Source organism: Patagioenas fasciata, chromosome 13 (genome assembly GCF_037038585.1).
Source record: "Patagioenas fasciata isolate bPatFas1 chromosome 13, bPatFas1.hap1, whole genome shotgun sequence".
NCBI classification, from domain to species: Eukaryota; Metazoa; Chordata; class Aves; order Columbiformes; family Columbidae; genus Patagioenas; species Patagioenas fasciata.
The window spans coordinates 15,765,247-15,791,883 of record NC_092532.1 but is presented as its reverse complement, the minus strand read 5'-3'; the positions used below and the strand labels follow the sequence as shown (position 1 = coordinate 15,791,883).

The following is a 26,637-nucleotide window of genomic DNA, read 5'->3' as shown; positions in this document are numbered from 1 at the left end:
GTAAAAAACCAGCATCAATTCCATGAAAGTAATGAGAATTCTAAGTTGATGAGTCCTTTCAGGTTTGCGGTATGTCCAGTTCTAACTGGCCTATTATCCTCCACATTTCTACTGCAGTTGATGAAAATGTAGATGGAGTGGAGTGGATTTTTTGGTTGGGGTGGGGGGGAGGGCGTTAATTATTTTTTTTTAATTTTTTTTTTTGTTTCTTCAGTCAGTTGTGGCCTTAAGGTTCTTGGGAGCTATGATGGTTTCTAATCTGCTTCAAAACCAGAGACTTTCTGGAAACTTAAAGACACGGTTGGGCAAAATCAGCTATGGGCAGCTTGTGAGGAAGTTTTCAGTGAAACATCCTCATGAGAAGGAGCAGACCTTCTCTAAGAGAACTTAATTCTGTTGTGCTTACAGGGTTCCCTTCTGGAGATTTCTCATCACAGGTGCAGATCAGAATAGAGAGCTGAAGATGTGGTGCACCGTGTCTTGGACCTGTCTGCAGACTGTCCGGTAGGTGTTGATATAACTCAGCTCCCCTGAAGAGCTGGATTGACTTTGAGCAGTGAGTTGTAACAAAACCCTCAGTTTCCAGGAATACTTTGCAAAGGTGATTCCTGATCTGTGATGGAGTCTTCTCTAGCCCCAGTCAGAGCCACCTCCTTTGTCAATCTGACCTGTCGGTTGGAAGCTCTCAGGGCTGTGACAGACTCTCAGGTCAAGCTTGGGCAAGGCAGGGGAGATTGATCCTTCTGTGCAGTCTCCTTGGTGTTACCAAGGCCTGTTGTCTTCACTTCGATCTGTAGAGCATAGACATACCTGTAGCATGAGGAGAGGCATCCCAAATTGCACTCCTTGAGAGCTTCCTTCTGTAAAAATACTAGATATTCAATAACCAGTCTAGCATCTCTTCCTCTTACTGCTTTTTCTGATTTAAATAATGAGAGGCGGCTACACTGACAGAGCTTAACCTGTAGTTATACAATGTTTATTTGCCGAGCCATATAGGTCCAGAAGTTCAAATTCCACTTTAATCACTCAACTTATGTTCCTTAGTTTTACTTTTCTGCTGTTGGATCGTGGCCTCTCTGATCACATGCATGTGTATGTATGCAATTCACTTCTGAATTGCCCTCTTAAAAAGAGAAGAAACAGCATACAGCTTAGTGCTGCTTTTTCCACCTCATACTACAGAGGGTCCAGAACCTATGGAAGGATTATTTTGGTTTGGTGGATTTTTGGTTTTAAATCTGTAGTATTGGCTCTTGTCCTGCTATGAATGTGGAACATGTTAAGTAATGGCAAACTGTCATCTTTCGCTTAAGTGTTCAGAATCTATATCTAGATCCTGTTGTGTGATCTCCTTGCTGATCTTTTAGCTGAAGTCAGCACTGATTTCCACAGTAATGTTTTTGTTCTAGTGGGTGGTTGCACTGTAATATGGCTGTAAACTCCTTAAGATTTTTTTTGTAACAGTGCGGTTTCATGGCAGTCGTTCTGGTTGTGCTAATCTGCCTTGCTTTCTGCACCCCCTCATCTCTCGTTTGTGGATATAGCTTTTCTCCTGACATCTTCAGCTCCATGAGTATTCTTCCCAGCCTGAAAGTCTGCCTGGACCTCTCTGCTGAATATCTGATACTGAGCGATGTGCAAAGAAAAGTAGGTGATTCATTTTATTGCTGCCTGTGTGAGTAATGGTGATAGAAGGAGAAATTAACCATCTGTGTGACTGTTTCTGCTACCTAGGTCTGGGATTTGCACTTTAATAGCTAAAAATGCAGAACTTTGCCTTGGCTGTTTTACTATAAGATGACAAATGGTAAAAATTCACCTGATTAATTGTGAGGAGGCTTCAGGATGATTTCTCACCCTAAAGTAAAACTCCCATTTGGAGACATCTGTACCTGGCACAGTAGGATTGTGTTCCTCACCAACTTCAACTGGGATAGTATGTGTGCTTACTGTGGTTCCCCTGGGTGTTTTGTTTCAAATTTAAATGGCCCAGGCTTTATTTCTCACATTATTTCAGTTGTTCCAGATCTCGTTCCATTGCTGAGCTTTGTAGTCCACACAGTTGCTCAGTGACTTACTGTTTCTGATTCTTCCAGGTCTTGTATGTGATGGAGCTGATGCAGAACCAAGAGGAGGGAAAAGCTTATTTCAGCTCCATCTCCGAGTTCCTCCTTACCCACCCAGTGCTCAGCTTTGGCATCCAGGCAGTGAGCCGCTGCCGGTTAAGGCACACCGAAGTGCTCCCAGCAGAAGAGGAAAATGACAACTTATGTGTAGGTAGGTGATGAAAATAAATTTGCTGCTGTGACTTGAAGATTTCTTTCCTAACTGGTTTTGGCTTTCTCATGAAAGTCTGGCTCTTTTCTCTTAGTCCATATGAAATACATCCTTTGCAGCTGGAGTACCGCAGGGGAACACAGTAGAGTTGGTTATAAGGGATCTCTGGATGTTTCTGGTCCAGCCTGCTGCTTGATGCAGGGCTATTGCTGGTGGCTGATCGAGTCACCTGTGGCTTCATCTAGTTGCATGTTGAAGACCCCCAAGACATGACAGTTCTGTCTCTGCTCAGGTGCCCTGTTTCAGGGCTGCACCCCTTCCTAAAGAAAATATTCCTCAATGTCAAACCTGAACCTCCTAATCCAGGTTGTAGCCATTGCCTCTTAGCACACAAAAACTCTTCTGAGGTGTTTCTGTTATTAAAAAGGTATTCCAGGGCTGTATGAACTTCACTGCCCGCAAGTGACACTTTGGTTAAGGTACAAGATTAGCTGCTCCGTACCTGAGCTGCAGTGCTTTTGTGATCGTATAGTGTCATTGTCCCAGCAGAACACAGACGACGACTTCCTCTGGCAGCAGAGGACCCTGTCTCCCTCCAGCACAGTTTGATGCAGGCTCACAGAAGCAAAAGGAATAACTGGCAGAATATATTTGTGTGACTGCTTGTCTGAGTATACTGTGTAATTAAACATCAGAGGTGTGAGCACGTGGTCTGAGGAAACCAGTTGGTTGCTTCTGAATCATGCCGACAGAGCTGTGACAGATGTGAGGACAGTATGCAGTCTGAGTTGAGCAAAATGGTGGGATTCTTCTTCATCACATCTGGAAGGCATATTCCCAAGCCACAGAGCTTCTTGCAGTGGAAGTGAATAACTAGCTCTCTTTTTAGAGGAGAAACACATGAGATGTCTTCTTCTGACTGTTACTACACTAAATATGACAGTGAATCCTGTGGAGAGCTGTCACATGTAGACATTCCTTGATTGCTGCCTCTCTTCAAGTGTTGGTTTGCTCCCACTCTCCTACGTGTCCGCTGGTAAAATTTGAAAAGATCTTTGAATGATGTTAATGTATTTCCTGTTAGAAAGATACAGCTGTAGTGGTAGTCCAGGAATTATGTGCTCCCCTATACTCCTTCTTGTACATAATTATAATTAATTCATGTTGTCTGTATTAGTGGCAATGCTCTGAAATGGCAGAAGCAAAAATGGCAGCTATGTGTAGCAAGTCAGGAGCAGACTGGGACTGGAGCTTCAGGTCTCCAATTGTTGCTCAGATATTTAGGACAATTCACATAGAAATGGCTAATATATATTTTTTTGCGGGGAGTTAGGTTTATCTTTTCTACTCAGCCTCCTTAACTTTGTTGGCAGTGAGACTGATACAGGTGGTGAACTTCTGTATGATGTAAGCTGGTGTTTCTCTCTTAAAATGTATCTAACTAGTCACTTCAACAGTCAGAACAAATCCATGGCAGCTTCCTCCTCTTTACTTAGTGAGATATCTTTCTTCTCCCCTCTTTCTTGAGGCTTATTTGACTGGATTAGAGCAAATGTGGTTGCCCTCATTGCAAAGTAAAGGAAGTGGAGGATACACTTGCCCTTAATAGGGTGAATCTGTCTGAGAATTGGAGAAGTGATGAAGCTGTATCGTGATGGTTCTCTGGTTCATCTACTGTGATGTTTTTCTAGTAGTTTGTCTGCAGTTTCTATCCAACTTCATATTTTCCTTTTGCCTCATTTACAGAAGGTGCTCAGGGAGCCGGGGCTGTTGAATCAGCAGCAGGCGTGCTGATAAAACTCTTCTGTGTGCACACCAAGTGAGTATGCAGAATAGGTGTCTGTGGTCATCCTAATCCTGCACTGACCTATAGAAATTTAACTTACAGATTCCTTTTGCTCATAACAAAAACTGCTTGATCCCGTAAAAATCTCTAGCTGTAGTGTGTTCAGTATGGCCTTATCAGGCAGTAGTCCTGAACAGTGCTGTGGCAAGCTGGTATTTTTGTCACCATGAGTAAGCAGTGACTTAAACAGTTGTGCTCATAAGTGCTGGGAAACATCTCTGAAATGCATTGTGTGCCAGAAGTGGATGACACGGCTGAATGAGGATCAGCTTCTGCTTCTTCCGTCATGGGCAGAAAACTAAAGCATATTCCAATGGAATCAGTTTAATGAAAAGGAATCTTCTAAGTGTTAGACTTCTCTTGGTGATTCATAAACTCATCAAAGATGCCTGTTTCTTTTTTTCAGGGCTCTACAGGATGTGCAGATTAGATTTCAGCCTCTTCATAGCCCTGACATGAGTGCATCCATGCCTTCCCATGGCTCTCATGACGAATTTGGTGAGCATTTGCAATAAATTGATTTTCAGCATCTCTGAGCCTTTAAAAGTTGTTGCAAGGGGGCAGCAGGAGAGCAGCTTTGGGCGTCTCTTTGTAATAGAGTGGTGTCTTTGCATAAAAGGGGTCTGAATATGGACTGGCTGTGAAACAGGACACTTGATTAGAGCCCAGTGTGAGTGTGGAGCATGGGGACATGTTAGGCAAGGAGCACTAATGCTTTGTGCACGCTCGAGTTCACCTTTCTAGGTGATTTGGCACTTGTGTCAGAAACTTGACGTTTGTCTCTTGTTAGGTGGAAGAGATTAGAGTGACACCAGAGCTTTGGGAGTGGAGGGGACTGGGCTGTGTGTAGATTGGTCCTTTAGTTCGTTCCCGTTCTGGGATGTGGCTCTTAAACTGGCTTTGCGTTTAGAGAAGAAAGCAAGCTTGGATCTCTTGTTATCAAGGCCTGATAACATGCACTGTTTAGCCTGCAAAGAGTAAGTGCAACACAAGATTTGCCTTACTCTTAGCTCTGGTTAGCAGGGTTTTTGCTTGTCCTTTTGGAATCCAGTGTGGGAGGCAATGGCATAAATTCATAGCTTAAACTCTTAGCTTTTGGGGGAACTTCCTATAAATGGATTTGTTTTTCTCCCTTGGAAGCCTTTCCAGATCACATGGCTGATCTAAGCACAGAAGGGTTGGGATCTGAAAAAGGATCCGTGCACGGCTCTCAACCAGACCTGCGGCGTATCGCTGATCTGCCTGTACCAGCAGATTTTCTCTCTCTCTCAAATGATGCCAAACCTAAGTTGATGACTCCGGATGCATTCATGACACCGAGTGCATCTCTCCAACAGGTAACCAGAGAGCAGCACTGTTGGTGGTGCAAGAAGTGGGCTTGGATTTTGGTACTTTTGGGAACTTTTTCTAGGCGGTAATGACTCTCATAGGCTGAAGAAGCTGAATGCAGAGAACACAGGAAGCTCTGTGCAAGTAGCCAAAGTGAATAAAGACAAGCTGGCACATCCAGAAAGCTAAGCTGGCCTAAGCTTGTGTTGTGAGTGCTGTGTTTAGCTGCCAAACTGTTGATGTAGCTGTGTTGTGTAGAAATGTGGGTTTGCTAACTAACTGTATCTAAGCTGGGAGACTGTTTTACACATGTTGTTTGGGGTTGTGATCTAACTATAATAGAAGAAAATATGCCATCTCTGCGTATCCAGTCTGATGGGATCCTGTTGGGAACGTGTGTCTGAAATGATCAGGTGGGTAGATGGGACTGTAACATTTTCTGCATGAGATCTGCAAATCATCAGTCCAGTAGCTTGGTGGGGTTTTGTAATCTAACACAACAGGCCTTGACTTGTACAGAAAGCAACTCTTCTGTGCTTGTGCCAGGAATTTTGGTATCAGGAAGCATGTGAAACATTCCTCAGGATTTGGTGAATTTCTGTGAAGGACAGCAAAGTGTCTTGGTGAAGAGCCATAACAAGCTTTTATTCCTTGGTGGAGCTCTGAAAACATAGAATTCCTCTCAATGCTTTATCGTGTGTGGCCAGCAGTGCTGCACCACACACCTCTGGGTCCTGCCGGGCATTTCTGGAGGCTGTCTGGCACTGGCAACTGCATCCGTCTAAGTCAGTGCAGGTGTCTGCTGCCCCTTCCTGGGGATGCCAACCAGCAGAAGTTCAGGACCTCACTGTTTCTTGGCCATTCTGCATTCAAGTGTCATGTTAGTTTTTCTTAAATCCGTTCAGATATTCTTGCTTTATAGACTGCTTCTGTGGCTGAGTACCGAATTTGACTGTGTAGCTTTCTCCATGTGCTTTTAGGATGGGAGTAGACATAAATTTAAAAGCATTTTTAAAAGCCCGTGCTTTAAATACAGTGATCTGCAGTAAGAGCACAAGGTATGGATTCCCCTTGTGAGAATCTGTGGTGTTTGTGTTTTCTCCGCCTTGCTGTGCAGAATGGGCTGTCAGCAGTTATTTGCCATGCTCATACGGTTTGCACAGGAGGAGAGTGCTTGTGAGCAGTGTTCCACCTGCACATCCTGAGGCAGAAACGTCTGGTTGTCACCACAGCTTGAACGTGTGCTGGAGGAGCCTGCATGCAGGTGGGCAGCACAGAAATGGAGTTAGTACTGACCAGACTGATGAGATAGCGCCACTCCAGCAACAACTTGAGGAGCAAAGGAAAAATTAAACTCCTTCTAAAGGTTTTGGTGTTGCTAGTGAAGTTGCTGAGTGCAGAATTTTGTGCCTGAAGATGGGTAGCAAAGTTGTCCCAAGGCAGTAGAGAGAAGTTGTTCAGCTCAGTGTCTGCTCTCTGCCATAAACAGTGTCAAGTGTAAGAAGCTTGGCCAGACTGGCTTTCCCAGTGGAGTACTTGTGTGCTTAAGTTGGTGGTCTTGATCTCTGTAGGTGTTTCTTGGTGGGGGGCAGTGTATCTGCTGGTGCTCGCCACTGCCAGCCAGCTAGCTGATGAGCAATACCTCTTCTTGTGTGTTGGAGCATTTTACTTCCAGCTGTCAGCAGTGCAGGACTAAACCTTCTACAGACTCTGGCCTCGCTAGTGCTAGCAGACCTTGACAAGAGCACTAGCTTGAAGAACAAAATGGGGATCTGGTGCCCAACCCTGCAGAATGTCATTTTTTGGGTGAAAGCAATTGCTTAGTAGAAGTGGTTGTGGTTCACATAATGAGGATGTATTGGGGCTTGACTTCAACCAAGAGCCAAGCACTCTAGCAATACAACTCGACCTGGTTTTTTTCTGTTCCCTCTTTGCCAAAGACTCCTTAGGAATTCTGGAGCCAGCATTCTCAGGTCTAGTTCTGCTGTTGAAATTTTCTGTCACATCCTAACCAGTGTGTATTTTCTTGTAGATCGCTGTGTCTCCAGGCAGCAGTGTCAGCTCCCTGACTGCAGTCACAGCCATGAGTAGCACTTCTGTCACAGATGCCTCTATGCCCAGGTAAATAGATCATTAATTAAATAATATATTAATTTCTGCAGCTGAACTGATACTGTCCTTCAGTGTGGCGCAGAGCTGTAGCGTATCTTGTAGGAGAGGAGATTGTAACCAGAATTAGAAACTGGCCTGAGCCCTGGAGTCCCTATATGGGCAGCTGTTTGCGTCTCTAATGCAGCTTGGAGCATGCCTGTTGTCATCCAAGGAGCCAACAACAGTGTTTCCTTTGTGCCTCATAGGGATTCTCTTATTGCATCTCAGTTTTGTTGCTTTACATGCTTCTCCCAAAGGGCTGCCGTTGTTTACAGGTAAGAGAACACTGCAGCCACCAAAGACAGGGAGGTAATTGGGACTGTTAGGGAAATCTTGCTAGTGTCGCGGTGGGCTGGGCTGCATAACAGATGGAAACTTTGGTTTTGGGGGCTGGTAAAAGGACAAAGACCTATCTCGTAGTGTCCCGTTTCTCCCTAAACTCTCTACAGTGTGAACTGAATACATAAGAAGTCCCTTTTCTCATTGACACCTTGAATTCTAAGATAATGTGGTGCCCCTCTGGGTTTTTTTTGTTTCCGCTTGGTCTCTTTTTGTACTGTATGGACACGAGGAGATGCAGGTACTAGTTGTTGGGGTGGATGACCATAATGGAAAGAGCTAAGAGCTTGGAGAACGCTAGTGAAGTTCGGGTTGTGCTCCTCCATTGAGCTGAGGATCCTCTCCCCTCACTTTGAGTGTTTGATGCAAATCTGTATAATTAGATTGCCCTGCTTGATTTGCTTTTGTCTCCATTTTCTTCAGGCCATCAGAAGACTTGACTGTGAGTCCCAAGATGCAGCTGGACACCAGCCTCACGCTGAGTAGCAGCAGCAGCAGTCTCCAGACTAGTCCTAGAAGCCACTCAGTTCTTATCCCAGGCCTCCCTGACAAGCTAGCACCAAAGGCACCTGTTCCAGTAAGGCTCCAAATGCTGCTCACTTCCTTCTCCTCACGGGGCAAGGAACCTTTCTCTATGGGCCTACACAAGCTGAAATTACACTTATTTGGATAATAACAGGGCCAGCATCTGCCCTTTGAAAAACGCAGCTGCTGGCCCAGATCTGCAGCCAGGTTTACCAGTGTTAAGGGAGCTTGACCTCAGCATAAGCCAGTGTGTCTCTGAAAACTAGAGGCAGCTCTAGCCTGTGCTCTCACTGTCACAATGGTTGGAAACTGTCAACCTTAGTGCTAGTAGATGGTGCTACCTGGAAATGTTTCTTCTTCCTTGGTGGTCTTATGGGTCAGAAACAATCATTTGCTATTCCTAAATTTTTCTTTCCAGGTGTGATGTAAAACAGATTATGATCAAAGCTTGAAAGTGAAGTAAACATCAGTCTAGGAGATATTAAATGTTAAAACTCACTTTTTCCCTCAAAGAGAAGGGATCCTGGAGCAGAGCAGGGAGGTAGAACTGGTGTTATATTTTCTTTTGAACGTGTGTCCAGACTAGCACTGGTTTAAGTGTGTTGTTAGCCCAGCTAAGAGTCCATTACAAGTCTTGGGGCCTTCTCCATCTGCTGAACAGAGAAGGAGCACAGGGATCACATCAGGAAAGGATACAGCCATCTGTTTCCAGAGGTGGTTGGTGTAAGGTACCAGGGGTCCTTGGGGCATCTTCACATTACCTTGAAGGCTCTTGTTTGATTTTTGTATTTAGGTCACACCAGGAAACTCCTCTCTAGCACTGGAACTGCAGGAAGTGGAACCTTTGGTGGTGCCCCAGGCTTCTCCCACCCGTGAGCGCTCGCCAGACGTCATTTCCTCTGCTTCCACAGCCATGTCCAAAGACATCCCGGAGATTGCTTCCGAGACCTTGCAACGCAGCTTTGCAGCAGCTCCGTCTGGGCTCCCTGCGGAGGTGCTGGAGCCCAATCATCACGCAGACAGTATGGCATCCGCTGCCTCGGCCTTGCATTTGCTGTCTCCGAGGAACCGGCACAATTCAGAGCACAGCCACCACTCTTTGGACATGCCTCCAGTGGAGGTGGACAGACTGAATGCTCCATCATTACTGGAGACTGCTTTAACTCAGGAAAATGCATCTTCTGACAGTGTTGTGAGTCAGCCATGGCCAGCAGCTCCTGACATAACCAGAGAAACCAGGAACAGCATGGCAGACAGGTAATCGCTTGGGTTTGTCTTGCTCAGGGTGATTTCTTTGCACTTGTCAAATTGCTGGCAAGCTCTTACATTGCAATTAAACCGGAATAGTTGTCTGTCCATCCTTTTCTGTAAAGGATCTGATGATTCAACCTTCCTATGTGCCTGGTCTTTGTATGCTGTGTCCTGGACTTCTTAGGCCAGTTCTAACAATTGGTGCTCTGTCATACCCCTTGCAGCATAAAGCTTCTCTGTTAAGAAGGTGAAAAGTCTACTTTACTTCATGTTCGCCTTGGAGTGGAGACTTGAAATGGGATTTTTTTTTTTCTGTAGTTTGGAAACAAAACCAGTGCAAGCTCAATTGTGCCTCAGGTGATGCATTCCTGCATGCTCTTATTGAAAGACTTGATTAGCACTTAATTGACAGGTTTGATTATAGGTTAATTGTGTATCTCTCTCTTTAGTGACTGGCTTTGTGCAGCTAGCATTATAAATAAAGTCAGGAAATGAATGGCAGTGTCTCTGTGGAGCTGACGTGCAAAAGGGAGCAACATCCCACACGCCTTCTTCCGAGAAGCAAACCATTATGCTGGGAGCCATTCTAGGATTCATCACAGAATTAGTGTGATTAGTGGTTTGTAGTGAGATGGGAACAGCAAGATGGAGCTGGCACCTCCAGAGTCCACCTAGGCCAGGGCTGCGTGCACCACGAGAGCCTGCAAACACCTTCCTTTAGAGCAAGACTAGCTAGTTTAAAGTTTAGAATTGTATGCAATTTGCTTTCAAAATCTTTATGAAACTCTGACTGTCTGGTGGAGCCAACCCATCAAATTGGCACACCTTCGCTGTTTGTGCTCCTCAGATGCTTGGAGGAACTGAGAAGCGCTGTGTTTTTCAAGGAAAACCAAAGCCGAGATGATGGTATCCACTGGAGTGTGCTGTACTACCCATTCTGAGTAGGGACTTCCCAGTCTTGCATGTCTGTTGAGGGATTATGTCCTTGGTTAGTGCCTGAAGCATAGCTTCTCCTTTCCTAAGGTCTCCAGAAAAACACATGGAGAAATTTTAAGTGTTTAGTACCTCTCAACAACACCTGCTACTCTCTGAATCTGTGCACACAGGTGTGGGGTTTTTGTTTGATTTAGACCTTCTATCAGGATCTCCCATGAGGAGTGGAGTGAGCAAATACCCAAGCTGAAGAGACTTTCATTGTGATATTTTCTTTTTTTGCCTCCTTTAGCCCAAGGGATGAGGTTGAAGAGAAGCACAAGAGCTCCTCCTATCATCGACACAGCTACCACCTGCTGCAGCACGACAGCCAGGATGCTAGTGCCGAACAAAGGTACCTGAGTGCTCAGCCCCCTCTCTCGCCCTGCATGGACTCAGTTCAGGCTGCATTCGCGCTTCTGTCCCCAGCAAGCCATCACGCGTGGGGTGAATGTCTTTGCTTTGTCTCCTGACTTAATGCTTTTGCAGTGTTCTGATGACTTTAGCTGATTGCAAGATTGGCCTCTGGGCATTGTCCAGTTTACTCTCTGCAGGGAATGGTTTGACTCTTCTGTTTCTTAGAGCGTGGACAAGCTTGGTTTAATTACCAGTGAAAACCTATTATGGGACCAGTTTCCAAATACCTTAATATGCCTTAAATAAGGTAGTGAGAGTATCTCAGGAGTTAGTGTCTTGCTTTTGATGTCTTTGCTCGTTCATGCGACACCCTAAAGTTCCATGGGCACGTTCTGTGTGCCTGGCAACTCAGCCCTGCATGACTGCTGAGTGTTCATTCATAATCCACACTTAATTCAGATTAAAACATGCAGCCTGTATCGGATGGCTGGTCAGCAGCTGAAAGACTCCAAGGTACTGAGGATCACACACTTCCTAGGCTCTGATTCTCCTCTGTTCCTGCAATACTCACTGTGTTATGTGCTTTTCTGTCTGTAAAACTCTAAGGATATACTGAGCTTGTGTCCCCTGCGTGGTCAGCGTCACGTCCTGGGGCTTATGTGCTCGTGTGCTTATGCAGCAAGAACAGGCATCATCCCGCCACACTGCCTGGATCACAGTTGTACCTAATACAGAGACCCTTCAGCTCTTGCTGTGCAGTGCTTGAGCTCAGCCTGAGCAGATCAGGATGAAAATAGAGCAGCATGTGCTGAGCTCTGTAGAGGTCTCTGTGTTAGGGATCATGGTGGCAGGTGACCTCAGCTGCGTGACTCTACTGGTGTGTGGATGAAGAGCAGAGTGTTAATCCCATCCTATTAGTGTAGGCTGATGCTGTCCAGTATTGCAAGTGATGTCCTCTCCCCTGCTGTTCCTTTGCAGTGACCATGATGATGAAGTTGCGAGCTTGGCATCTACGTCAGGTGGATTCAGTGCCAAAGCGTCTACGCAGAGGCTACCTGTGAAGGACTGGAAAACCAAGGTGTCCCCTCGGGCTTCCCCAAAGCTGAAGCGGAAGGGCAAGAAAGATGACGGGTACGCTGGGCTTGCCAAGATCCAGGTGGCTGTGGGGCCAACCCATCAAATTGGCACACCTTCCCTCTCCAGGGCCATAACTTGATATTGCTGTTAGCAGCAAAACCAGGGTCTGAGCTGGGCTGTGGTCAGGTGCTCCCAACACTCACCCCATTTTGCAAATGACAGTAACACCACAGAAAACGTTGCTGGGTACCAGATGCTGCCTGCCATGCAGGGGTCGGGGAGTAGGTTCTGTACTACCTTTCCAGCTGGGACTCAAAACCCAGAATGTAACCTGGGCATCAGAAGAATGTGTGGGAGGTAAATTTCACATTGTGGGGGGGACATTGGTTCCATTTGCCAGTTTCACTGAACGTTTCTTTGGAACTGTAATGCTTGGGTACTGCTTACCATAGTCTCCATTTCTAATGGGCTTCTGAACACTGACACAGTGCCCTTGTTCAACGATATCCATCGTTTGTTACCCACTTGCTGCTTTTGTGTCTTTCTAATCATGCCCATATGTCTTGTAAGTGAAAAGTGATGACTGGAAAGGTCTGTCCATGGCAAATTAGACTAATCTGTCTGCATTAATGTGAGGAGAGCAGCACAAGTTCTGAACAGGGCTCTTTGTCCCTTTCTCATGTTCCCATAACTCCATGATTTGGATCTCTAGCTGTGCAGATTACAACAAAGATGGGCTATGGCATTAGGTTTCTGGCTGTGGTCCAGAAACTCTTAACCTCAGAAAAACCTTTCATTTTTTCCTGCCTCAGACCTTTTAAAGTTGCTGAATGGATGCTCTCTGGGAATGTCAAATGTATATTTTCCTTCTGACAGTGTTTGAATATTCATAAATTTGTGACTTTGATGAACACATGCAATATTAGTGGATCAGTTCAGTGATTTTTCTTAAGTCTGCTGTATATGCTGGAATGCATTGCTAGTTTGTTCACCTTGAGAGCTGGAATCATTCTAGATTCTGTATTTAACAAATGGGTAGTTGTTTTTCCTTTGTAAAATATCAGGACACCTTTGAAAGTGGTTTAGCAAAACTGTCCCTGCCTTTGAATTTGGACAAAGCTGAATAATCAGTGCGCATTGATCTTTGTACCAGTCCTTATTAAGACTTGGTTCAAATCTCCTGTTTTCGAAGGGATGAGGGTGTAAGGAGCTTGGGGCCTGCGGATAGTGCAGATGATGGAGTCACAGTGCTGCAAGGACTGGGATTTCATCACCTTCCCCTCACCCTTTGTGTTCTATTAGGCAAAACAGACGTATGAGCTGGAGTGTAAAACCTAAAGCAAACATAAAATATGTGATCTGTTTTGGCAGAAGACTTGGATAATAAGAGCAATTAATTGACATAATTGGATTACTACGTTTTTTTATTTCCAGAGACGTGAACCAGTCACCAAGATCATCTAACAACCAGGTGAGTCAGAGCTGCTCTGCAGTCTGTCCCAAGGGTGTGATGCTTCAGCTCTATTTACTGTCTTACTGAAGACCTGAGAGAAAGTTCACCCCAGTTCTTGGAGTGCCATGGGCCCCTGTTGTGCCCAAGCAGGCTGAGACGAGGCTGTGCTTGAGCTCAGCTTTGCTCTGTTCTCTGACTTATGTAGCAGAGAAGGAGCTGCTCGGTGCTGTTCAGACTGGTGGCTTCCTTCTCGCCTTTGCATATCGTTGTACATTTCTGGGTTTTCACAAGCCCTGGGTCAGCCAAGACGCTACTGCTCATTTCCTCTTCCCTGCTGAGATGACTCATGTGTGTCTGCAGCAGAATAGGGTGTTCCCAGCAAAGTAAGGGTCACAGTGGGACTGGCCTGTTGGAATTTCTTATCCCTGTTGATTGTACCTTTTTATCTGGCAGAAAATGCTCTCAAGCCGAGTTTCATACACTTCTTAAAGTGCCCTTGAGTCTGTTCCTCCTTTAGATATTTTCAGCAGGTGAAGAGACAATGAACTATAGATGTATATTTCTCCAGTTGTTTGGTTATTCATAAATAAGTGAAAGATCTGAAAAAGTGCTCTAGGGAACCTCCTTCTTACTCTGTGGATGGCACAGCTCTTTTCATACTTGTTTGAGGTCAATATTTTCATTCAGAGGCCTAAACGTTCCCTCTCAGTACCTGGCCAAAAGTGAGTAGGATCTGTTATCTTGTTTTCTTTTAGATACCAGAACTTTGAAGAGGGTTTTGAATGTAAACAGTTGAGGATATTCTAAGCAACCATTTATGAATTCCATGTGGGAACTTCATGTACCTTACTTTGTCAGTTTATTCCTTGGGGTGGATGTCTTAGAAAATGGGTATCAAGCTGGCCCTGTTTTCTGCTTCATGTTATGCTTCAGTCCTAGGCAGAGGGATTGACTTAAAATCTAGCAGAAAGCTTGAGTGACCTCCAGTCCTGTTAGAAATTAAAGCTTGTCCTCTCCTCGCACAGATGACACCAGAGTTCCAGGATGAGCTGATGTGCATGTTGAGGAGCCAACAGCGGGAGCTCTCTGAGCTGCGTCAGAACCAGATGGAGCTGCTGCAGAGACTCACGGATCACCTGGATGCCATCCAGAGCTCCCTGATGGGCCACGTGGAGAGGGTGATCGACTCCCAGCAGGAGCAGGAGCGTATCCTTGTTTGCAAATGTTACATGGGAGCAAAGGGGTGGAAGGCTGTGAGGCAGACTAGAGGTGTGAGGAAAGCTGAGAAAGTTCAGGGACCTTGGTGGCATGTGCCATCGGTACAGTGAAATTGCCTGGCTTCAATGTGACTGTTTCACTTCCTCTTGGTGCCTTTCTAAGGGCAAGAAATACAGAAATAAAACAGAACAACTGATACTTTCTCCATGCCACTGTATCTTCTAGTTGACCATTAAGACCATAAGTGCTGCAGTGCTGGAGTAGACTAGAGGTGCACCGAACGCTTTATCCTATGTCAGGCAGTGGTCAGTTGCACAGGAGTAATTGTGGGACAGTCCTTTCCTGCTGTTGCTCCATAAGGCAAGTGGGTACTTGCACCAGGAATAGCATCTGGCTGCCATACTGCATGGCTGAACAGAGAATTATCTTGTCTGTACCCATATACACATCTGGAGGTCGTCAGGTCCTTTATGTGTTGTCTGAAAAGTACTTTATTTTGGTGCTTTCAAACCTGGTATCCAGTTATTTTTATTGTAGTGTTAGTAGTCAGTTCCTGTCCATTTTTTGCTGCGCTGAATTTGGTGATGTTCCCCTAACTGAGTAGCTCTCTCCTGTTTCACGTCTGAAACCACTCTTCTGAGATGACAATTATTTGTGTTTTCTCTGTTAATTAGTCTTGGATTTTTCTTTTTGACTGATATTTTCATGCATAATTCAGGTAACTTTCTACTGAAGTTCAGGGTCTAGAGCTATGTTGTAGTATTAGTATAAATTTCCCTACCTGCACAACTTCATATCTGCATTGAATTTTGTCAGCAGTTGAATTGTCTTTTCACTGTTTTGTTGGGCTTTTTTTGTTGTTGTTTTTGTTTTCTAAGATGCACGTGCATCTCAGTGTTTGTGTGTTGGCTCCTTGAGACAGCTTGGTTGCTTCATGAGGTATGACAAGCTTTTATTAAGCCTGGGTTTGCTCCCATGCTCTATATCTTATATGCCCACCAAATCCATCCTCTAGAAATGTTTTTACCAATTTGCTTTTTATGGCTGTTAGGCTGTTATGTAGTAGTTTTGGCTGGGATAGAGTTAATTTTCTTCACAGCAGCTCCTATGGTGGTATGTTTTGGATTTGTGACCGAAACAAGGTTGATAACTCCGATGGTTTTGCTATTGCTAAACCCTGTCAAGGCCGCCTCTGCGTCTCGTGCTGTTCACCAGCGAGTGGGCTGGGAGTGGGCAAGAAGTAAGGAAGAGACACAGCTGGGACAGCTGACCCTGACTGACCAAAGGGATGTCCCACACTGTGTGATGTTTGGCTTGGCAGTAGCAGCTGAGGGAAAGGAGGAGGAAGGGGATGTTCGTAGTGATGCCAGATTTTTCCCCGAGTCACCATTAGGTGTGATGGAGCCCTGCTCTCTTGGGAACCGCAGAACACATGCTTGCCGGTGGGAAGTAGGAAATTAATTCCTTGTTTTGCTTGGCTCACACGTGCAGCTTTTGCTTTACCTGTTAGGCTGTCTTTGTCTCAACCTGTGAGCTTTCTCACTTTTACCTTTCCTGTTCTCTCCCGCATCCTGCTGCGGAGGAACAAGTGAGCAGCTGTGTGGGGCTGAGCTGCCTACGGGGCAGCTAAGTTAACCCAAAATATGCAGGGAGCACTATTGCCGAGCTTCTTTTAGCTGTTTGACTTTTCTGTCGTGCCCTCCAGAGCTCTCCTCTCACCCTCATTGTTTGTTTAAGAGCACGCTGTTGTTTACAGAAACACATCAGCAATGCTATATAGACCTCTCTTTCACCAGAGCTGCAGATTTGCTCTCACTGAGCCTCTGGCAGTGAGGCTAGTGTCCATCTTTGTGGACAGGAGTGTTGAGAGTAGAGAGGAAATGCATTATTTGTGCTCCTTAACATGTTCTCATTAGAGAGGAGGCTAGACCGAGCGCTGACGGAAGGGCAGCAGCGCAACGGGCAGCTCCAGGAGCATCTGTCTCAGCAGCTCTCTCAGTCCCTTTCCACTGCTGTGTGTAACCGCCTGGAGAGGACCGTTCGGGAGGAGATGAAGAAGACCGTACCCCAGTGTGAGTGGTGCTGCCTTGGTTTTGAAGGTGGATCCCTACAGTTATCCCTGTGGGGATCGAAAGCATCCTGCCTCAAAGTGTTGGCGCTGTATGAAGTAGGAGTTAGGTTATGTGAAGACTACTCATTGCACTTTAAACTGCTGAGGGCCTCACTGTAGGGTGAGGAGTTGTGACTGGGAAGGAGTGTGAGGCTCCCAGAGGGGATGCCTGTCCAGAGAGTGTGGTCTGACCTCCCATCGTAATCCATAAAGCTCCTGAGGTATGTTTGGTGGATAAAGGCAGAAGATGCTAATGAGTTTGGAAATATTTAGACCTGACTGGAGCAAACTTAAACTTGTCTTTGCCTGTCCTTGCTGCACGGGTACCATCCACGTAAGGAAATTTTCAAATAAATGCTGGTGGGAAAGCCTTGTGCAGCTATTAGTGTCCACCATTCTGCTTGAAGCAGGGCTATCCAGTATTCTAGATCAGTTCAGGTATGACTTTGGGCAAGTCCTGAAAACGTTCAAAGCCGAGATTCCACAGCCTCTCTGGTGACTTCCGGAGCTGTATCACCTTCCTGGCAAAAAGTTTCTCCTAATGTCCAGCCTTACCTTTCCAAGCCAGAGCTTGTGACTGTTGTCCCTCGCTGTGTCCTATCCAAGAAGAGCTTGACTCCATCTCCTTTTTTGGCTTTTAAAATGTGACTCCAGGCTTAAAGCTGCAACTTTGACACGTTTGTGTTGTGCCTAGGCATTTCCAAGAGCATGGACCCTGTCGCTGGCCAGCTAAGTAACACTATTACTGCCAAGCTCACTGCTGTTGAGGGGACACTGAAAGAGAGTATCACCAAGCTAGTGAAATCAAAGGTAAGGAGAACCAGCCTGTAGCTTTTCCTGGGGACACTGAGTTGTCACCTGCTTGAGTAGTGGCTCCTCATACCTCCTCCTCTGACCTATATCTCCATGTAAGGTCAGTTTAGCTGCCAACAGTTAAAGCTCTTTTCTGATTTCATCAGGAGAGTGAGCTTGTTGTGTACTCCCCTGCCTGCTTTGCCTCATTAGCCCTTTCTTTCATTTACCAAGTTGTTAATTTTCTATTAGAGCAGAGATTCTCACTACAGCAGTGGTTTTTAGGGCCCGCTCAATCAGCCAAGTGGTGAAAGTTTAACTGGTTCTTCCGTGCTCTACTCTGTTCTCCATTTCTACATTGTTTAGGAGGGAGAAGCTTGTTACCTTGGCAGGAGGCACGGTGGGTTGTGGGAGGGAAGCTGGGGAAGGGGAAAGGAGCTTTGCTTGTCTGTGCTGCCTTCCCTTGCTCTGCAGCTGAACTCCAAGGCAATGGTGAAGCTCTCGGGCAGCCCTTCACCAAGCAGGTGCTCTGACCCCTGGAGTCACGGTGCAGCCTGGTCAGCCGAAAGACTTGGGCTTCTAACACTGGGCTGTCCTTATCTGGTGTGGGTGTGTTGCAGGGACCTACAGTGTTTGTTCACATCTTTATCCTGCAGCAGGCTGTTGTTAATTTTCTGGAATCTGTTCTGTGTGTGCTTGGAAGAACCTTACAGATAGTGTTGTGAGAGCAACGGCCGATACCCTGCAAGGGCCGATCCAGTCAGCTTACAGGGAAGCATTTCAGAGCGTCGTGTTGCCGGCCTTCGAGAAGAGCTGCCAGTCCATGTTCCAGCAAATCAATGACACCTTCAAGCAGGGCACACAGGAATGTGAGTAGGTTTTCTCCAAGTTTTCTCTGCATTAGTGGCTGACAACAAGTGGACCTTTTCTTAGGTTCATAAAATATTTTTAAATACAGATTTTTGACCTCTGCAGACTTTTTTTTTTCCCTAGACATCTTCCTTGTGTTTCTGCATTGGCATTGAATTCCATCACTAATGCAGATCACAACTGACACTGTTTATGAAATAAAGTACCCTCACTCTCACCTTTATCTTGCCCTGAACAAACCGCGCCTGTAAAGGTCTGTTGCAAGAGAGCTCATGGTTTTGTTGCTGTGTCATGTAATCCTGCGTGATGGGGAGGCTGAAAGCAGGGTTCCTAGGTTAGTGTAACACAGTCAAAGCAAGGCTAGTGTATTCTTCGCTTTCTCCTGCACTCGTACGCTGGCTCAGTAAGCTATTCTGCTGGAGAACATGTAGAGCCTGTCAGCTGAATTTCTCTCTGTGGGTACCAATGGCACAAACATCCTCCTTTCTCATTGTTGCAGATATCCAGCAGCTTGAGAATCACTTGAAGAACAAGAAGGTACGAGAACAGGAGGCCCGGGACCCGCTGCTGAATCAGCTTCGACAGCTCATCAGCACCTTCCAGAGCACCACCGAGCAGCTGGCTTCCACCATCGCAGCCAGCGTCCATGCTGAGGTGCAGCACCAGCTGCATATTATCGTGGGCAAGTAAGTTGGCAGCTGGGCTTGTGGAGAGAGATGTAAGAGCCCATTAGGGTCTTTGATGCAGAGCAGACTTGCCAGGAATGCTACCAGTCTAAATTCTGGTCTCATCGCATGGGCCGTGTGCACTCCCAGGGAAGTCCTGCTGTTCCGCCTGTGGTAGAGCAAGTTGGATGCTTTTTATCCTTTATAAACGGGGAAGATCCATCCCATGGGGGGAAAAGGTGTGACACACAGCAGCAGAGCCTATGCTATGAACTGATCTTGTGTGGAGAAGTCAGCAGCTCAGTGGAAGCTTGTTCTCATACTAAAGGTGTCGTCTGCAGGCAAGGGAACTGCATCTAACAGATCCGATGTAGAAAACTGGGCCCATTGAGGGCTGAACCTCAAGCTCAGTACCCATGATTGTAAGCCAGAGACATTAAAGACTTAGAGTGCTGTACAACGAGAGACTTAGTTCCTGCACAGAAACCCAACATCTTCCACATGCACCCTGGGACATGTTGGTGTTGGCCACAGAGCTACCTCACGCAGCATATTTCTCATGCCTGTGTCTCAGAGCAATTTGTATTAACTCTTTGTATTAACACAGTGCAATAAGCAAGCAAGCCTGTGCGTTCTCACTAGTACAAGCTTTGTGCAATGTTTTTCTTCAGCTCCTGATTTTCAGAGATGCCCATTTGTTGTGCTTTTTATTTTTTTTTCCTTTTTTTAGCTTGCAGGAGTCTATTTTGGCTCAGGTGCAGAGAGTCATTAAAGGAGAAGTGAGCCTGGCCATGAAGGAGCAGCAAGCAGCTGTCACCTCGAGCATCGTCCAGGCAATGCGCTCTGCAGCCGGGACTCCAATCCCCTCTGCTCACTTGGATTTCCAGTCACAGCAAACTCACATCCTTCAGCTGCTCCAGCAGGGACACCTCAACCAAGCTTTCCAGCAGGTACCGAGGCTGCCTGGTAGTGTGCAGCGCTGCTTGTTGGGGAGTGGAGTGGGGGGAAAAGGTGCTCTTTGAGCTGGGGACATAATCCTACAACTCACACAGGAGTTGCCTGAGAAGACCTGTGGCAGCTCACTGCTCCCGGGGTGCAGCTGGACTCTCATGCAGGTCGAGCCAGAGCTGTGCAAGTCCCATGATTTCCTTGCTGGTGCCCTGTCAGGACAGTGTCACCGCTCCAGTAAACCAGAGCGTTTTGCCATCAGTGGTGGCACATGGTGCACCCCCAAAGAGCAACAGCTTCATAAGCCTCTCCAGGCAGATCTACCAGCTGGGGCCTGACCTTGCCTTTGTCTTTGAATACATAGGCAGATCCATTTGAGCTGCTGCAAACTCCTCTGGGAATAACAACAGTCTCCCAGTGGGCTGGCAGGGGATGCAAACACAGCCATGCTCCGTGCTGCCACCTGTAACCTGCTCCCCTCTGTCTGGTTGTGGTCTGTTCAGCTTAGAAAAGGTGTCCTGTGAGCATAGACTGAGCCTAAACACAGTCCTGCTTGCAGGCACAGCAGGGTTTGCAGAGACGTTGACTCCCAGAGGAGGCTGTTGAGCTGCCCCAAGGCAGCTCTGTCCCGTGTCCCTCACCTGCTGTTGTGTCATCTGCATTTCTGGATCTATCTTTTTTGCAGGCTCTAACAGCAGCTGATCTCAACCTGGTCCTGTATGTCTGCGAGACCGTGGATACTCAGCAAGTATTTGGGCAGCATCCGTGCCCGCTGTCCCAGCCTGTGCTGCTCTCTCTCATTCAACAGCTCTCCTCGGATCTGGGTACTCGTACAGAACTGAAGTTGAAGTGAGTATGATCAGAGCACCAGGTCTGAAAGTGTGCAGACCTCTTCCAAGCTCTGGCTTTAAATTCACTGCCTGGAAGTGGAATGTGGCGCTTTGATGAAGGTTGGAGCTTCTGTAGCCTGTTACTGGCTTGCAAACAACCGCTAGTGACTTGAAAAAGGATGTAGGCATTGCCATGGTAAGCTTTGCTGCCCAGAGGTTGTAATAGAATGGGTACCCAGCTGTAGGTGCTGTTTCTCCTGGATTGTAGTCTGTAAATGTTTGTGGTCTGTGCAGCAGTTTCCTTAAGCCAAGGAACAATTCCCCTGTGGAGGCAGAAGGAGGGACAGTGCCATGTTTCCCGAGCAGCTCAGTATCTGGAGCAAATGCACTCTGTCCTCTGTTCTTAACTCGTCACTGGACTTTGTTTCGGCAATTTCTCATCGTGACTACCAGACAGGTTCAGTGGGAAGTGGCAGCAGGAGCTGCTGGAAGTAATGGGTTCGATGTTCTGAGCAAAGCTCCTGTGACAAAATAGTGACTGTACTGATAGTTGCCATGAACATTTTTAGTAAGTGAGTCAAAACCCTTTATTTGTCCTAAAAACTAACTTGTTAGGTACCTGCAGGTTTTGACTGTGGCTTGGATGGAAAATTACTTAAATTGAGTTTTTAACTCAACAGTAGGGATAAAACAAGATAGCAAAACTGAAAAAGAGCTTTAAGTTACAGACGAGCTGCTAACCTGAGTTAAAGTTGCCGCTATTAAGTTCAAGCTGGTCTGTCAGTGAAAACCATTTGCAGTGAGCATGTTGCAGTGCTCAGGCTGCGGTTTGAAAGTCTATGGATGGTCTGAATTTCAGAACAGCTTGTTGGTAAAATTCTTCTTCTTCCCCCACCCCTTCCTGCATAGGTGAGAGGAGATCTTAAATACATCCCTATGTGAAATAAGCCTCACTGCTGAGCGTTTTTACTGTCTAATAAGTAACTAATTCTGCTTATGCTAAAAAGGCATCAAAGAAAATATCTACAGAGCTGTGACCAGGCGTGGCCCGTGGCCAAATGCCACCTCCAGCTCTGCAGGGAGCTCTGGCTGGTTGTTGGGCCTCTTGCTCCATGCAGCCAGACTGTGTTGCACAGGTTGGGGGCTGCCCTTATGTGTTGAAGAAGGGAGCGGTGGGCTCTGCTGTGAGTCAGTAACATTTATTTTTTGATGGTTGAACATACTGCAGTGAGTTTGGGTGGGTGGGGGAGCAGAATCGTGCACTTTCGGTGCTAAAATGAACTGAATCAGATTGGGATTGCAGGCTGGGTTTGGTTCTAACCCTGGTCTCTCTCCTTCAGTTACTTGGAGGAAGCAGTGATGCACCTGGACCACAGTGACCCCATCACCCGAGACCACATGGGGTCAGTCATGAACCAGGTGCGGCAGAAGCTCTTCCAGTTCCTCCAGGTGGAACCCCACAACACGCTGAGCAAGCCTGCCCGTCGCCTCATGATCATGCTCCAGGGCCTGGTCACCCCCGGCATGTCCTAGGAGGACCTGGCTATCTTCTGGGTTGCTCCGTGGAAGCCTACCCAGCAGATCCAGTAGTTACTAACCACGTATGGCTTGTGTTAAGAGCTCTTGCCAGGAATTCTATCAACATATGTGTGATGTCTCTAAGGCAAACGCCGTCTGTGTATAGTTCCAAATAGTCACTGAACGCTCACTTGGCTTATTTTTCCTAAATAGCCTCTTTTTGAGAGAGTTAAGTCTCTTCTTCACCTGCCCATCCGTCCCTGAGGCCTGGCTGGCAGTCCAGGCTGCATTCAGCAGAAGCTGGTGGATTTCTTACCCCTTTAATTCAGATTCTGCTGCTGTGAGCAGAGGAGAAGGGAGGTGTGTGCTGAGCCCTGAGCAAGGGGGCTACTGGGGACACATGCTCCTTGTTGACCAGAAACTAGTACCTGTATTTTAGTCAAGGACTCACGGTCACCACTGGTGGGGTGAGTAGCTGGGAGGATGTTGGCTGAGCAGGGAGAAGGGGGTTCATTAACTTCAAATCCGCTCTGCACGATGCCCAGCCTGTTCTACAGGGTGCAGGCAGGGGGGGAGTGTGTAGGTGCCACTGGAGTGACCCGAGGAGGGGCTCTGGGTGGGGATGGTCAGGCAACACGAGCTGTGCCAGCCCCTGGGGCCATCGGTTCTGTTGTGTATCAGAGCATGCCCATGGTTCAGATGTTAGTTTTGATTTTACACCAGGGTTTTTCTTTTTATCTAAATTTTGAACTTTTTTTTTTTTTTTTTGAAATAACATTGAGAACAATTCAATAAACTTTTTGAGAAAAAACATAGGGACTTGTGTCTGTTGTACCATGGAGGGAAGACTATGTAGCCTTTGGAACCAGACCTGGAATGCTCTGTGGGTTGGAGCCTCAGGCAAGGGGCTGGGATCCTCTTTCTTTTCCCAGATCTTCCCCCGAGTCTCTGCTGGAGCTTTCCTGGGTGAGTCCGAGCAAGTGTATCGCTTTTCCATCCTGGGAGAGCCGGGGGGCTTTGCTCTAATTCTTTTCACAGCAAAGGCATCTTCTGCTGCTGCTCCCGCCGGCGCGGCGCGGTTAGGGGTTCCGCTCCGTGGCTCCTCCAGCAGCCGCGGGGGCGGGCAGGGAGGGCTTAGCCGGGGCTGGGAGTGGCGGGGGCCGGGGTGGGGCTGGGGGCGGCGCGGCGGGGCCGGGGCTGCCGCTGGCGGCGGAGCACACGGAGCACACGGCGGCGGGGTCCGCATCATGGACTGCGGCTGCTGGCGGCTGCTGGGCGTCGTGTGGCCGCTGCTCCTGCACCTCGGTGAGTGTCATCGGGGAAACGGGACCCCGGGAGCCGCTCCGTGCCGGGGGCTGCGGGTCGGACATCCCCGGACTGTCCCTGCGGGGAGTGGGGGAGGTTGGCGGGTGGGAGCGGGACCTCCGGCTTCATCGCTCTCTAGCTGCGGGGAGCGGGGTGCCCGGTTGCTCCGAGGCTCAGCGATCCATCATCACCCCGTCCTGCAGTGCTGGGCAAGGAGGAAAGAGGATTTGCAGCACTGCCCACGGGTCCCTCTGCCCCGGCTGGGTTGGTCCTCGGGTCCGGCTCTCCAGCTCGGAGCGCTGTCCCGAGTCAGCCCTGCCCACCGACCCCCTGCCTGCCCTTCCTCACTTGAGGCTCGGAGGGTTCCCGCTGGGGAACGCTCGATCCTGCATCTTGTCACCACCGATGTGCCACCTCCACGTTCTGCTCCTCCCGGAGCCAAGAGAAGACACCGTCCGGTTCCGGGCACAGTGCTGTCCAGCGACATCCCAAAGAGGGATGCAGGAGCCTGGGGGCTAATCTGGTCTGGTGCTGCACAGAGGGTGGAGGACAGAGACCACCAGCCTGGGGTAGTTTTCAGGCTTTGAGGGTGGGTGGTTCAGGCTCTTCCCCAGAAGCAGGATGGCTGCATCAGTGCTCACTTGGAGCCAGCCATGCTGTGCAGCACCCTGGAAACTCCCTCCATGCGTTTTCCTCGGGGCTCTTGCTCTGCCAGAGCCAGGGACAGGCTTTTCCCACCTCACCAGAGGTGATTTGCTCTCCTGACTTCTCCTCCCTGCCTGCCCTGCTCAGCCTCGCACCAAGGGAGCTGGGTGGAGGGGAGGGCTCACACTGGGCGCTGGAGCAGCCCCGGGGGTGGAAAATCAGCCTGTGGCAAGGACCAGCCAGCTGAGGGAAGGCATCTGCTGCTGTGACCAGTGAACGTGTCCATGGGCTGACTGGACATGTGCTTGTTGCCTGGCTGGGTCAAAAGAGGTGCAACAGATCCAGCTTTCTCCATTGATACCTGCGGTATTTGTGACCCACGTGGCTGACACCAATCCAAGACTTTCCTCAGTGATATGGTAAAGGTGTTTCTTGCAACGAACACCCACCATGCTCCACGATGGGCTGAGGTTTGAGGCTTGTCCTGCTGTTAGTCTTGGCCAAAGCCACTTTACTCAAGGCCTTGTTCCAGGGGCACAGGCATGGGATGCCAGTGGCATGGCACACAGCTCCCTGGAGACATCCTGGCTGCCTCGGCAACTGCTTCTGAGGGCTTCTTCCTGCAGGGGACCCCTCCAGGACAGTCCTCATGCTTTTTTAGCATCCCAAAAATCTTGCAGCTCCTGTGACATGGCCCTGCAGGACCCCTGGGGCTGAGCCCAGTCAACCACACAGTGTTTCCTTGTGATCCAGCCACACACCAGCTCTTTCTGGGCTTCCCCCTGGCCATGACCCATGTAGTGATCCCTAACACACCCTGTCACCCATCGTCTCATGGCCAGCACTGGGGTTCAGCCAGTCCTGGTGGCGCATCCCTTGTGGAGCAGAGCAGGGAACTGGGGATTCCCAGGGTGAAGCAGCTGGAGTTGCACTTGTGCCTCTTCTTTTTCTGCTTTTCCGTCCCCTTCTCCTTTTCCTTCGCCTTCCCTTTTTCCTTTCCTTTTCCCTTCCCTTTTCCCCTTCATCTTCCTCCTTCCCCCTTTCCCCTTCCTCCTTCCCCTTCCCTCGCACTGCAGGGCCTCCAGTTTGTCGAGTCTTTGCTTTTGTTTGGATTTTTTTGTTTGTTTCTGTTGTAGTCACAAATTAATCTTTGCTGTTAGGGGATAAAAGCCGAGACAGATGGCTCCGGGGAGCGCCCGGGAGGCTCAAGGCGAAGCGGCCGGCAACCGCTTGTCCCCTGTGGCTAAGGGCAGCATCGCTTGCGGGGTCATCACATTGTGCCGTGTTGGACTCCCGGGCCAGGAGCTCACTCTGAGTGCCTGGGGAGAGGATGTTGGGGGCTCTGGTGGGATGTGGAAGGGGGTGTCAACCACTTGCCACATTTTGGAACCCAGTGTCTCTCCTGCCTGGTGACATCTGCCCCTGAGCCAGGCAGGTGGTGGCTGTCAGGGGGTCCGTGAGGGCTCAGCTCTGTTTCTCCCCCGCAGCCGCGAGCCAGGAGCCCGTCAGCATGGCATGGCAGTGTGACACCATCTACAAGGGCTTTGCCAGCTGCCTCATCAGCCTGGGGGACAGCATGGCCGAGAGTGTCGGGCAGCAGCGGGAGGAGGGCGGCGAGGAGGCGCAGGAGCTGGACACCATCTGCAAGTGAGTGTCCCCGTCCCTGGGGGAGCTGCCGGGACGGCCACCAGCGGTCCCCCTCACCCCTACCCTTCTCCCCAGGTCCTGGGACGACTTCCACGCCTGCGCCACCGAGGTGCTGTCGAACTGCCCCGAGGAAGCAGCCACCATCTGGGAATCGCTGCGCCAGGAATCCCGCAAGATCCAGTTCCAGGGGAACCTGCAGGAGCTGTGCAGCGCCCGGGGACGCCTGGCCAGCGCCCGCGGCTCGCCGGCCGCCGAAACCAACCAGGCTACGCTGCGCGGCTCGGCCGCCCCCCCACGGCCCCGGCTGCTGGCCCTGCTGGCCCTGCCACTGCTGCTGCCGCGGCTCTAGCCCTGCCCGCCTGTGGGGTGCCCGGCCGATGCCCCATGGTCCCCAGGCACTGACACCCATGGTCCCCATCGAGCCCACTGGGCATCCCTGGCAGGGCACAGTCCCCTCCTGGAGCCCTTCAGATGGATTTATATTTATATTAAAAGACGCTTTTACATTT

The 26,637-nt window shown here is 48.5% G+C and overlaps 2 protein-coding genes across 2 annotated transcripts in view; both read left to right on the top strand.

Annotated features, from left to right (window-relative positions):
- The window catches only part of EDC4 (enhancer of mRNA decapping 4), a 35,109-nt gene extending 11,812 nt beyond the window's left edge, over positions 1-23,297 (top strand). The window contains exons 10-29 of the mRNA XM_065848322.2: positions 409-504; positions 1,548-1,650; positions 2,100-2,280; positions 4,027-4,099; positions 4,533-4,624; positions 5,267-5,463; positions 7,488-7,576; positions 8,369-8,522; positions 9,264-9,727; positions 10,947-11,048; positions 12,029-12,181; positions 13,562-13,598; positions 14,606-14,786; positions 16,715-16,870; positions 17,603-17,718; positions 18,404-18,569; positions 19,070-19,256; positions 19,966-20,185; positions 20,869-21,032; positions 22,354-23,297. Of these exons, the coding sequence (XP_065704394.1) occupies positions 409-504; positions 1,548-1,650; positions 2,100-2,280; positions 4,027-4,099; positions 4,533-4,624; positions 5,267-5,463; positions 7,488-7,576; positions 8,369-8,522; positions 9,264-9,727; positions 10,947-11,048; positions 12,029-12,181; positions 13,562-13,598; positions 14,606-14,786; positions 16,715-16,870; positions 17,603-17,718; positions 18,404-18,569; positions 19,070-19,256; positions 19,966-20,185; positions 20,869-21,032; positions 22,354-22,546 (3,124 nt within the window). The 3' untranslated portion in view covers positions 22,547-23,297. The remainder of the gene's footprint in view (positions 1-408; positions 505-1,547; positions 1,651-2,099; positions 2,281-4,026; positions 4,100-4,532; positions 4,625-5,266; positions 5,464-7,487; positions 7,577-8,368; positions 8,523-9,263; positions 9,728-10,946; positions 11,049-12,028; positions 12,182-13,561; positions 13,599-14,605; positions 14,787-16,714; positions 16,871-17,602; positions 17,719-18,403; positions 18,570-19,069; positions 19,257-19,965; positions 20,186-20,868; positions 21,033-22,353) is intronic.
- A 428-nt stretch (positions 23,298-23,725) lies between these two features.
- NRN1L (neuritin 1 like) lies at positions 23,726-26,637 on the top strand. Its single transcript, XM_065848622.2, has 3 exons — positions 23,726-23,836; positions 25,969-26,128; positions 26,204-26,637. Exons 1-3 carry the CDS (start codon positions 23,779-23,781, stop codon positions 26,475-26,477), a joined length of 492 nt encoding a protein of 163 aa, XP_065704694.1. The 5' UTR covers positions 23,726-23,778; the 3' UTR covers positions 26,478-26,637.